This window comes from Tasmannia lanceolata, unplaced genomic scaffold (genome assembly GCF_043159265.1).
Source record: "Tasmannia lanceolata isolate RefF3 unplaced genomic scaffold, GAP_Taslan_0.1 ptg000023l, whole genome shotgun sequence".
In the NCBI taxonomy this organism is placed as follows: Eukaryota; Viridiplantae; Streptophyta; class Magnoliopsida; order Canellales; family Winteraceae; genus Tasmannia; species Tasmannia lanceolata.
The window spans coordinates 32,990,773-33,003,939 of NW_027518700.1; the positions used below are offsets into that span (position 1 = coordinate 32,990,773).

Consider the following 13,167-nt stretch of genomic DNA (forward strand, 5'->3'; position numbering starts at 1 on the left):
GAAACGAAAATTGGTCTTGTGATGATAAGTTGAGATAAGTCTGGTGTCATATACATGTTAGAATAAAGCTCAGGTTGAAAATGTGCTTGGTTGCTTATCTGACCTTGTTTGTTTTTGTTCGCGTACTGACACTTGAATCATATCTTGATCTGTTCATTTTATAGTTTTGTCTTCTTAAAATCATTACTATAGTGGCTGTGAGTGTATGTGTCTGTGAGAGTGTGTGGGTGTGTTTATGAGTGTGTTTGTATGTGTATGAGAATATATATATATATATATATATATCTGTGTGTGTTTGTGATTGTGTATGTGTATGAGTGTGAATGTGTATGTGTGTGTGTGTGTGCATTCTACACGTGTGTGCATAAGTGAGTTTATGTCTGTGTATACGTGTCTATGTGTAGGTAAATGTATATATGTGTTTGTGTATGTGTAGCTGTGAGTATATGTGCATCTATATGTGTGTGTTTATGGGTGCGTGTGAGTGTGTGTATGTATGTATATGAGTAAGGATATGTATATGTGTGTGAGCTTATAGGTGGCTGTAAGTGTATAGATGAGGGTGTGTCTAAGTACATATAGGTATGTGAAGGAGTGTATGTTTGTGTGTGTGTGTGTGTGAGAGAGAGAGAGAGAGAGAGGGAGAGAGAGAGAGAGAGAGTATATGTGTGTGTATGAGTGTGAGTTGACTGTGTATGTGTGTACATGCGCGTTTGTATGTATGTGTGTCTGTGAGAATTTGCGTGTATGTGTGAATATGAGTGAGTATGTCTGTATATGTATTGTGTGCATGTGTGTGTGTTGTCTACAGGAAGGTGTGTATGTGTTGTGTGAAAATGTGTATTTGTGAGTCTATGTGTCTGTGAGTGTGTGTGTGTGTGTTAAGCTTTGTTCGTAAAAAAAAAGGGGAGCAGTCACATTAGTTCAGGAGTTGTAGAATATGGTGTAATTTTCAATTGTTAAACCCCAATACATGACAAGGTTTCAGTTTCATGTCATTATCAACTGATCATGTTCTAGTCACCATAGGTTTTTTTTTTAAGTAACCTGTGTGATATGCATATGTGATATGGACAAGGTGGGAAATCAAGTATTAGCTCAATCTTGTTACGTGACTCCCTTTCAGGAGTTAAATCATGGTACTCCTAGTTTAAGGCTGAAATTTTCCAAAAGAGCAAAGGGTTTCATTAGTTGTTGGGTTCCTCTAGAGTTAAGAGTTTGTCCTAGATAGAGAGTTTTAGAGTCAGGAGTTTGTCCTTGATATGTTGTTTGATTGTTTTGAGTGTTTTGTGTTTGTGTTAGAGTTAGGAGTTTGTTACGCCTCAGTCCGGTCAGTTGGCGATCTACGCCGTCGATTGATAACTAGAACAGGATACGTTAGTGTGCCCATTATTTTTCTTAGGACATACAGCCTAGTTACACATAGGATATAGGAACTACTTGCATTAGCTTAGGGTAAAAAAAAAACTTACATTTAGGTAGGGCATATAGGGGGTCTTAAAATTCACAATTCACTTAAATTTGAATATAGATCAAGAAGCTTTAAAAACTAGTCCGGTCTTTTGGGATTGAGTCTACAGTCCGGTCTTTTAGGATTGAGTCTAGTTTAGTAGTCTAGATGTCTTAGACATCATAGTTTAGAATATGTGTGAAGAACTACGTTGCCTTGATTCTCGTGGAGGCGGGGATACGTAGGCAGCTTCGGATGAATATCAGACCATCCAAAGAATCGGGCGACAACATTTAGAGTGTAGGGTTTGTTGTGTTGTATTGTGTGTGGTATCGAGTTGTGTTGTATGTTTTGTTGTGTTTTCTTACTTTCCTGTACATACCTTATACCTTTAGCTGTAGCATGCATGTGTTTGCCCACCAGAACTTAGACACTCATTAGGCATGACACTCATAACTTAGCTCTGCTTAGGTGACACTTCTTTTATTTATTTTGTATGTGCTTATTATCCCCTGATCATGCATGTTTAGGTAAACATTTTTCTCGGAGATATTTGTTACCATTTCACATGATTTTCGCCCAAAACTCTTCAAAGTTAATAAATAAATGGCATAAGAGACTGAGTGCTTGCACTTGGGCCGATGGGTGCTCTTCGGACCTTCCTCATTCGTAATGAGGCACGGACCCATATATATTTCTGGTTATCCATTGCACAGAGGATTTATTTTTGGGGTTCCATGGCCTATCCATGGATGGCAACTCTGAGTTATTTTTTAGGTACGTCTTGGTTTCGAGCCCTGGCTCCGGATCAAGAGGTATCTCATTTATATCGCCACTTGTGCTATGCTATGAGGTTGGTACCTGTATCGAGAGTTCAATGGGAGAGCTCTCCTTCATGTGGAGATCCAAAGGACCGACGGGGGCCCATCCCTCACCGCTCTCCTCAAGATCGGGGTCCACATAATGCAATCACTTTGTATAATGCAATCACTTTCTATTAGTCTGTATAATGTTCTTTGATACATTGCTGTGTGTGGAATTACTTTGTATGTGGATACATTGGTGTATGTGGATTCACTTTGTGTGATGTTGTTATCAGGACACTGTGGGACCCAATCTCGCGAGAGGGTCGCGAGCGCGCGAGGTGCTACACTCTCTCTGGGTCTCTCGTACCCACACGAATGACGTGTGCTTTTTATTATTGATTTTAATTACCCAACCAAGCAGGCAGCAACCAAGCCATAGGGTGCAAACAAACGTGCAACCTAGTACCCATATGGGCGGGGTAAGCCGCTTAGCCTAGCAAGGTCTGATTTAATTCATCTTTTCCGTGAACTTGGGATCACTAAGGCAATCCGAATTCCACGCAAAAGAGAGTGACAGAGTCGCCACCTAGATGAGGGATCTAGGACCCATAATTGACCAGAAATTTAGACTCGTTATCTGGTTACGAGAATGGAAGGTATGGGGAGTTACCACCACATGCACCATTCCTGCCCGATAATCAGTCTTCAATTCCAAAAGTTAACTCTTTTGAATTTCTTTAAAATGGCTCATTTAACTCTATATTAATGTGCGAACTACGTGACATGCATCCTAAGATCTAATTTCAATGTAATTCCTAAATGTGTATCTTGATTTATTTGGATTCGATCTAAGTGAATGTTCTCCTAAAATTCTAATTTGGGAAAAATCCTATATATTTTAATTAATTTAGTTAGAAATTTAGAAAAACTAATATACAAAATCCCACCATTTATGTGTGGAGCCGACTCGGGCTTGGTATGCCACTCAAGTATCCAAGTTGCCTACGTATCCCAGCCTCACTGGAATCAAAGTCGATCGTAGTTCGGTGCACCTAAACTAAGCTATTTATGCCTAACTCATCTAGAACACCGATCTAGACTAGATTGATTGTTTCAACAGTTTTAAGAGAAGTTATTTAGTTCAAGTTGAAGATTTTATTATCCTGGGACTTCATCTAAGATACTATATGGTCCTAGCTAAGTGCAAGACGTCCCTTAGACTAATGCAGGTTAACCTATATCCTAGGTAACTAGGCCTGTCTTATGGGAAGATTGGGTTACTGGTGTAACTAGATCTATGGTGCGGTTGCTATCCATAGCAAACGGCCGTGATGAGGCTGGACTTCTAACTTTAGGACACCCTAAAACCTAGAACACATCATGACATAAGTGTTCCTAAGCGGGCTGTAAAGGTTCTTACGATGGAGACTGCAATCCAACGGTTCCGAAAGACATGGGGTAAATTGATTCAATTTGTTGAAGTTAATGATTTTCAGTTCCTTAAAGGTTTCCGAATCCTAAAATCTAAGGAATACCAGAGGCTCTATGGTTGGCAAATTTCAGCCTTTAGTTGCATTCATGGAAGGGCATCGTGCTTTCAATCCTTGCATAATTTAACACATAAATTATAGTATATTATTGCCTGGCATGATTCTCAGGATTTTTGTGGACAGTGGACCTCGGAGCCAACAACATACTATAATTTACATGCTCAAATTATGCAGGAACGATCACAATTAGTATACGATTATGAATGCGATCTCCGCAATTAAACTATCGCAGCATAGTCAATTTACAAAGGGAATCTATAACCTCTATGGTTTCTGTTTCAAAAAATTTTAAGGTTAAATATATGATGAAAATTAGGATTTTCTGGAAGTTTTTACTGACTTTTGTGTTGATTTGCTATTAAGTTGTGATTTATTAACATTAAGACCAGATTGCTAAGATTACACACTAACCCTAAGCAATCGAACTCTAAATTCATTGTAACTTTTGCAGTAACAAGATATGAATGAGGTTAGACTAGTGGAAGAGTTTCATGAATTTGGAATAAGGTTTTCTATCAATTTCTGAATTTCCAAAATTTGGGTTAGATTACAAATTAACAAATCAACTCATACCATAAGAATCTCAAATCAAGTAAACCTATTACAGTATAGATAGAATCATGGTATTAGGCTACTGTAAAAATTTCAAAGGTGTTTATCAAGATTTGATGCCAATTAAAATTCACACAAAATTTGGATAAAATCAATGAATCAATTAAAACGTAGATTAAATGGTATCCTAAAATCATGTACAAATTCTAGTAGATATAAAATATGCTATATGATTTACTGTCAATATTTCAAGACTTAATAATTAATGCTCCTCCATAAAATTGATTTTTGAACAAAAAGGGAATTTCGTTTCCTAGGAATTAAAACCTGTTTTTTTTAAAGAAAATTGTGAAAACATATTAAACCTTTGTAAAATCTTATAAAAAATTTTCACTAACCTTCTAATGGTCTAAACTACTGGTTTGTAGGAAAAATATTCGAAATTTCATTAATTTAATATAAAAAAGAATTACGACACGTAAAACGAAGAAGCGATTAGAAAATAAATAAAAACAGCTTTTTTTGAAAAATGAATTTCATGAGAAATTCAATTTATTATTGAAAATTAATTCTGGAGAGTTTCATCAATTTTTAAAATCTTTTGATATTTATTAAAAATAGCCGAAATTTAAAATAATTTAAAACCGGATTAAAAAAATTCAATAAAATCTAAAACTTTTTGGGTGGTCTGGAAATCAAAAATGTGGTTTGGAAACAAGATTCACAAATTTTGGATATTGTGTGATATACTTTTGGCTTCGTTAATCAAGAAATAACCCCTTTCGGGGTTATTTTTTGAAAAATGGAATGAAAATTAAAACGGCCAAACCGCGATTGGAAATTAAGTTTCCAATAGTATTTTATTTTATAGAAATCCTAAAAAATACCAGTTTTTAAAGAAACCTACGTTTTCAAATACTTACTTTGATAATCCGATTTAAATCCATATTTAATAAAAAACGAAAGAAAATCATTATTAAATGGAGGAAAATTAATTTTTAGGTGAAATTTTGGATTTTGAAAACTTATAATCTATATTATAACATACTGAAATTTTAAGGAAAAATTCATTGATTTGATCTATCAAAAGTAAAACCCTAGCATGTTTTTCTACTTTTGATATTACAAAGATAAAGATCCTACCGTTGATCGCGCTCCTTGTCTCTAGGGTGCGTAGATCTGAGGTATACGCTTTGTCGCACCCTTTTATATGATGAAGAAGACCCAAAGAACACCTCAAAGATCCTTGATGTGTGATTTGTTGAAGAAGAAAAGGGAATTGAAGAATCCATTTTGTGAAGAACCTTTGAGAGAGGTCAACATAGTTCAAGAGAGAAGAGGTTTTTTTTCCTCTTTTCTTTTTCTTGGGAGGAGACAGAAAAATGACGAATTTGGATTTTTTTTTGAATTGTTTGCTTTGATTTTTATACGAAAAAGCTAGGGTTAAGAGAGAAATAGTAGTTTCCAATGTGAGAGCTCCCTTTTTGGCTTGTTTCCAATTTCCCCTCTTGCTTTCTTTCTTTCTTGTTTCCAAATTTGATTTGATTCCAATCTTAATCTCTTGTCAATCAAGACATGCTATTCTCATTCCACATTGCTTCTTTGGAAGAAAATCTTTTTAAGGAATCATTCATCTTTTTATTTTTCCTTCTTTTCTCTTTTTTTTTAATCTTTTTATATTTCTTTTAACAAATATGATGTCACCATTGTGACGTCATCAAGGTTGGGTGCTCAATTCATGTGGGTCAGCCATGTGGGGTGCCCACCATGGTGGTTGACCCATGTGGGTGAACCCACATGAGCTCCATCTTTGCGGGCTTTAGCCCAATGGGCCATTTCACACGGGTTTTGGGTTTTTCCGTAAAAAATCAATAAAATCTTTCTAAATTCAACATTCTATATATGGACCCAACCCATTTGACATTTATGGTGCATCTCTCATACATGATCGGAGCATCTTTTTTGGAAAACAACTTTTCAGACCAAAATGCCTCTATTTGACTGTTACACATCCAAATGCGACCAAAATACCCTCAGATTGGTTCATCCTTAAAGGGAAAAATTAAAAATTGAAAGTCTTTGTGGTCAAACTTCAAAAATAGAAACTTTTAAAATTGGGTCCTTTCGGTGAGCAATATTAAACAGGATCATTTGGTAACCTCTGAAAATACCCAAAATGCCCTCAACACTTAGAATTTTCAAATTAAGCGAAACCCCTGAGAAATTCTAAATTTAGCAAGTTTTCCAAAATTCAGGAAATCATTCAAAAATCTCTCAGACATATTTCGGGGATCAAAAGAATTACACAGGAAAAGATCAAATTACCCCGATGTGCTAGAATTTGGCGAGACTAGGGATAACCCTGAGAAATTCCAAAAATAGCAGATTTCCGAAAATTTATTAACGGACTAAGGATTTCTTAGACACAACTTAGGGACCAAATATGATATATTGGAAATGTCTAAATTACCTCAAAAGTGCAAAACTAAGAGAAAATCTTGATAGATCTAAATTTAGCAGGTTTTCCAAATCTTACGAAATTACTCCTAATCCATCAGCAGTACCCTCGAGATGGTTTTGGATATATGAGAAATGATTGAAACATCCATAAGATGATGAAAATGTGGAAGCCCCATGAGTTTCTAAAAATAGCAGCTTTTTCAAAATTCATGTAATCGCTCAAGATCTCTAGGACACAGCTCGGGGTTCAAACGGGACACATCAGGAATCACCAAAATACCCCTGTAGTGTAAAATGGGCAAAAATTAAGGAAACCCTGAAAATTCTAAAAATAGCAGGTTTTTTCACTTGCTTGGAAACTTGATTTTACATCTTCCTGAGGCCAAAGGAACTCCCTAGAGACCTTCAGGATCGCGAATCAACTTGAAAACTCCCATAATGAGGTGAAATCTACCCTAAAATGCATGGATGCCTAATCTAATGTTGAATACAGACTCAAGACTCGATGATACTACCGAATCTTTCGCTTTTTAAAGCGTAGCAAAATGGGGGTGTCTACAGACGCAAAGAGCAATCTCATTTTTTTTAAAAGAAGACCAAAGTCGAGTCCGGAGTCGACTCTTGTAAAAACAGTATAACCAAAGGTGACTCCGGAGTCGACTTTGCTTAAAACAGTGCTTTCGAAGTCAACTTCGGAGTCGACTTTGACTAATACAGTGCGTTCGAAGTCAACTTCGGGGAAATTTAATTGTTCCACGAGGAACCCAACGCTGTATTAATTGGGATGCACCTCCTATCCGTTTCCTAGTGTAATTAAGTGAATGGGAGTGGGAGACCGTTCGTTTCCCATAGAAAAAACCTCCCTAAAAACCCTAGAAGTTGAGAATCCTATTTAACTCATTCCCCTCAAACAAAACCCTATTTACCCCATTCCCTCCTCCTGAAACAAAACCCTATTTACCCATTCCCCTCATACTCGTGCAACACCTCCGTCGTCAAACATGGCTCACAAAAATGTGAAGGGCAAGGAGAAAGTGGGTGAGGGTAGTACGGAGCCAACAACGGAAACGGCGAGCGGTCGGAGAAAGCGTGGATCCTAAGCTCAAGCTCGTTTCTTTGCCAATGACAAAGTGAGAAAGCTCTACAGCTTCGCGAGATCTTATCTGGATGGTATGTAGATCTGCCCGAGTTGCATCGTTATGATATCGCTAGTTTTTTTGAGTTTCAAGGTTGGACCCCCATATTAGAGTTGAAGAAACTGATTTATCCGGAGTTGATTCTTTTATTTTATGCCCATCTAACAGTTTCTGACGGTTTCTCGACACTTGATTCGAATGTGAACTCTGTCCCCATCAAATTGAGTCGCCAAGTCTTCTGTCAAATCATGAATATCGAAGACGATGGTGATCTTGCTTACTTTTGGGCGAAAGACCTGAGTGCAAATTATGGTCTCGATGAGGCCACTATCTACCAGGAAATTTGTATAGAATATGACCTTGAATTTGATGTTCGTTCACAAAACCTCGAACACGCACCTCGACTACTTCAGAGAATTCTTGCCCACAACATTAGCCCTCGTTCTGGAACCTATGAGGCCGTGCGTCCTTTCGAAGCCTTCCTCCCGTATTGCCTCGTCACCAAACGAAGAATCAACGTTGCTTACAAAATATTCCGTTTCATGGGATAAATCGTTGGGCGAAAAAGAGCATCTCTCCCATTCGGCATGATCCTCAGTTGCATATTCGAGCACTTCAAAGTACCCCTGCACGGCGAATTTACAAAGGATCCATCCCCTCCTATTGATGGCGGGATGCTAAGGACAATGAGGCTTGGTCGACCTGACGGTCATCAAGGGCAAGGTGTGACCGAAGAGTTCCTGATGCAACATTTGATGGCGCTTGAGACCACTTTGACCGCCCAGCACAATGTCGTGCTTGAACGAATGACTGCTCAGGACAACAAGATTGCCGCTGTAGAGAATTTTGTGGTCCAGTGGAGGAAGGATTGCGAGGAAGCGAACAGGGACTCGGATGATTAGTGTCACAGAGAAGGTGTTTCCACAGAGAAGGTGTTTCCTTCATGATCTTCGCAGAAGATCGTAGATGTTTTTTTTCAGATGCTACTAGTATAGCTCTTGTCTTCATCTTTTTTGGATACTTTTTGAACGAATCAGTTAGATATAGCTTTTGGATATTTGTCCTTCTTTCTTTGAATGCTAACTTGTGGATACTTGTTGGACACTTGTTGACCTTAGGTGGGAATGTAAAACGCATAGCTTTTCAACCAGTTTTTCATCTACTATAGATGTATTCACGATGGACCCCTGGATCAAGTTTGATGCAAGGTTCGTATGGAACTCTAAAATTTAAAAATCTATATATTTTCTCAGTTTATAAAAAATTATCGTTCATACTTAAAGGAATGGAGGGGGTGGACGGATAAACCCGAACAGAAAGCAACACCTCCTTACAAAAAATATCGGCAGTTTGCATGGTATGCCTTTACAAAAAAATCAGTTCATACTTACAAAAAGACCCTCGCTGCGTGTTATAGCAGACCTACCAAAATTCCTCTCGTAGCTACACAAAGAATGGAGGTTGGCCTGATATACCAGACCTACAAAAAAATTTATACCGATAATGTCAATGTGAGTAGTATTGTGGACAATCTTGAGTGTCTAATAATTGACGAAAATTAAAACAAGTACCTGTTTTGTATAGGTTCGGAAGGCATAATGGGTGTGACATTTGCTCCATGGTTTACAAGAGGACGATTTTTGCAAGATCGTTTATTATGTCCAGGTTCGCCACATGTACTACAACTGTGATCTGATCCTATTTGCAAGCCTTTCGACAGTCGGCATTTATGAGGTCGTCCAGGTCGTCATCTTATCAGTGGTGGCAATACTAATGTGAAACGACTGGGAGGCTCCGGCCATTGTGATCGATCAAGCGTGGGATGAACCACCCCATCATATGTATTCCGATACGTATCGGCGAAGAACCATTCCTGGCAATATAGATATGGGTCCAAATGGTTCATCCCCATGGCTGTTATGGCATGCCCGCACGGCATTCCCATCGTTTGGAATCGTCCACAGGTACACGTACTTTTTTCTAAGTCCACCCAATCTGCATTAGTTAATGACTTCACTTCAAATTCTATCCAAGTACACGCATATGGTGTATACCTACGAGCACTATCACATGCCGATGCGAACCACTCTTCTGCCTTACCTGTCAAACGCGTATTCCATGAATGCCCCAGCTTCTGAGGTGATTGAAAGATGCCTGAAACCTTCCATCTAATGTGATCCACGAGTGATGCAATCGGCAAATTCCTTGCCTCCTTCAGTATGGCATTGAAGCATTTAGCCGCATTAGTCGTTAGCACATTATATTTTAACCCTGCGAAATATACGCTGGCCCATTTTTTCTTCGGAAGCTCTTCTATCCATTTGTATGCCTCTATATTCATCTCTTTGATTCTCTCCACCGCATCTTTGAACACACTCCTGAGGGCGTAAGCAGCTCTCACAAATTGTCTACAAAGAACTTGACTCTTAAAGGTTGAATAAAAATTGGCACTCATATGACGAATACAATAGCTATAGTACGAACCAGGTAATGCCTTAGCTACTGTTCTAGGCAACCCCTTCATCCGATTAGACGCAATCATAATAACGTTTCTTTTTGCTGACATCATCGTATGACGGAACGGAAGCAGAAACCATAGCCAACTTTCATATGACTCACCCTCAACCACAGCAAATGCTAACGGAAATAATCCACCATTACCATCTATGCCAGTTGCGGCTAGCAGAATTCCTCTATACTTCCCTCGAAGATGTGGCCCATCCACAAGGACTAGGGGTCTAATGGTATTGAAGGCACGAATGTTAGGGGCAAATGAGAAGAATAGACAACCAAATGTATCATCCCCATTTGGCCATAGGTCTCGAGATCGACATACATACATAACACTCCCAGGATTAGTTCTTACCATCTCATGAGCATCTGCAGGAAGGATTCAATAAGATGCCTCAGCATTTCCACACTTAATTTCGTGGATAATGACCTTCGCCATGTGCGCTTTCCAGTACGATATATTTATGCCCCAACGATCCTTGATGAATTCTCTTACCAAACTTGGCTTGATGTTTCCTGGAGTGGGGAATAAGCCTAAGCAAGTTTCAACAGCCCAAGATGCTGTGACGAGGAGATGATCATTTCCTTTCAATGAATTTGAGCATGTATGATCTGGTATAAACCTTTTTACCTTAAAATGATCCAAGTAGGTGGTCCCTGTTAGACGTCATGAGCAACTTCGATCCTTGTATCTAAGGTCATACTTCTTGGGTGTTGTCTCGATCGGGACATATACTAACCGGTGTTCAATTGCTTACTCTTTTGTCATCTTCCTAAAGACTCATATTTCGGAAGAGTGCCCCGACCTTCAACTCCTCAACTCCCATATTCCCCTCATTAAATTCATCATCTCCAACAACCATATCATCCACTACCATTTGATTCCTTGCCATGGTATTGCCTAACATATCACCCACATTGGCAAGTTCCTCATCCCCTGCACCCACATTCTTATGTACATCATCCCCTTCACCCACATTCTCATCTACATCATCCCCTTCTTCATCGAAGTCATCATCACTGGCCTCTTCCGTGCTATAACCATTGTTGTCTTCCTCCACATCATTGACATGAACATCTCCTCCAAAATCCCTACTCCAGGCGACTTCGCTCCTGAAATTACTACTCATAGTTAGGCTAGTTGATAGGACGAATACTTCATTACACAAATAAACAAGTTCCCAATTAGAGAAATTGTTACTTTACATGGCATTGGTCATATGATCAGTCCTGTCGTATTGTGTTTCAGTCAGGTCCATGTCATTAAAATACCCATCTTCATAATCTTCATTCAAGTCTACTTCATATCTGTGCCAGGTATGAGTTAGAACGAGAAAAAAATATGGATGTATGGCAACAATTTCCCCCATTAGTGGAATAGTTTTGTACCTATGGGTGGGTGTCTTTCTCCATGTATTCGCTTTCTGGGATCAACGTTGGGGCTCGAAGCCGGTGGCATTGGAACAGAATACCGTAAAGTAGGATTTCCATAACAATTAGGATCATCATATTCTCCATTAAATTCTAGTCAAAGAGCCTCATCAAAAGCTGTAGGTCACTATCATTCCGGATTTCATATAAAATAATCTGATATGGATCTACAACATATCGACATTTTGAAGATACCGAAACGTCGCCTGCCTTCGTGCCAATTCTTTGGTGTATTACCAACTGAAATTGTAAGAAATTTAATTCGCGATTCACAATTAAACACATCTTTGTCCCCCCAACATATTCGAATGACACGGCATCCTTCAAGTACCCATCAAGATGTAAGATAAAGGAAGCCTCTGCCCCCACCATTTGCGCAGTCCCTGCAGGATGAAAACCCACTTTAAACCACTACTTTAGAACTACAAAACAATTACTAACACATTAAACACTGCTGATAGTGTTACAACCACTATTGATACAATTTCTACCACAAATTACACAGCTTCAACCACAATTTCAATAATCCTCAACCACTAGTCGAGTAGATGGAACTCAATCCAATGAACAAATTTTGGACAACCCTCGACCAGTGCGGGAAGAGTTTGCACAACTCCTTAATGACGTTGCGCACTATTCATAGTGTTGCAACCACTATTTATACCATTTCAACCAGTAATTACAAAGCTTCAACCACTATTCCAACAATCGTCAACCACTAATAGAGTAGATGGAACCTAATCCAATCACTCAATATGAGTAGATGGAATCCAATCAAATTAACAAATTTTGGACTACCCTGGACCAGTGAGGGAAGAGTTTGCATAACTCCATAATGAAATTGATCACTACTGACAGTGTCGCACCCACTATTGATACCATTTCAACCACTAATTACTCAACTTCAACCACAATTCCAGCAATCCTCAACCACTAGTAGAGTAGATGGAATCCAATCCAATCACTCTATATGAACTAGATGGAATCCAATTCAATGAAGAAAATTTGGACAACTGGACCAGTGTGGGAAGAGTTTGGACAGCTCCTTAAAGACATTGATCACTACTGATAGTGTTGCAACCATTATTGATACCATTTCGACCACTAATTACACACTTCAACCACAATTCAAACAATCGTCAACCACGAGCGGAGTAGATGGAATCCAATCCAATCACTCTATATGAACTAGATGGAATCCAATCCAATGAATAAATTTTGGACAACCCTGGACCAGTGAGGGAAGAGTTTGGATAACTCCTTAATGACAA

The 13,167-nt window shown here is 38.6% G+C and overlaps 1 protein-coding gene across 1 annotated transcript; it reads right to left on the bottom strand.

Moving 5' to 3' along the window:
- Positions 1–9,701: 9,701 nt before the first annotated feature.
- On the bottom strand, positions 9,702–11,595 carry LOC143856026 (uncharacterized). Its single transcript, XM_077366069.1, has 2 exons — positions 11,247–11,595; positions 9,702–10,834 (listed from the first exon to the last, which is right to left on the bottom strand). Exons 1-2 carry the CDS (start codon positions 11,593–11,595, stop codon positions 9,702–9,704), a joined length of 1,482 nt encoding a protein of 493 aa, XP_077222184.1.
- Between the last annotated feature and the right edge of the window lie 1,572 nt (positions 11,596–13,167).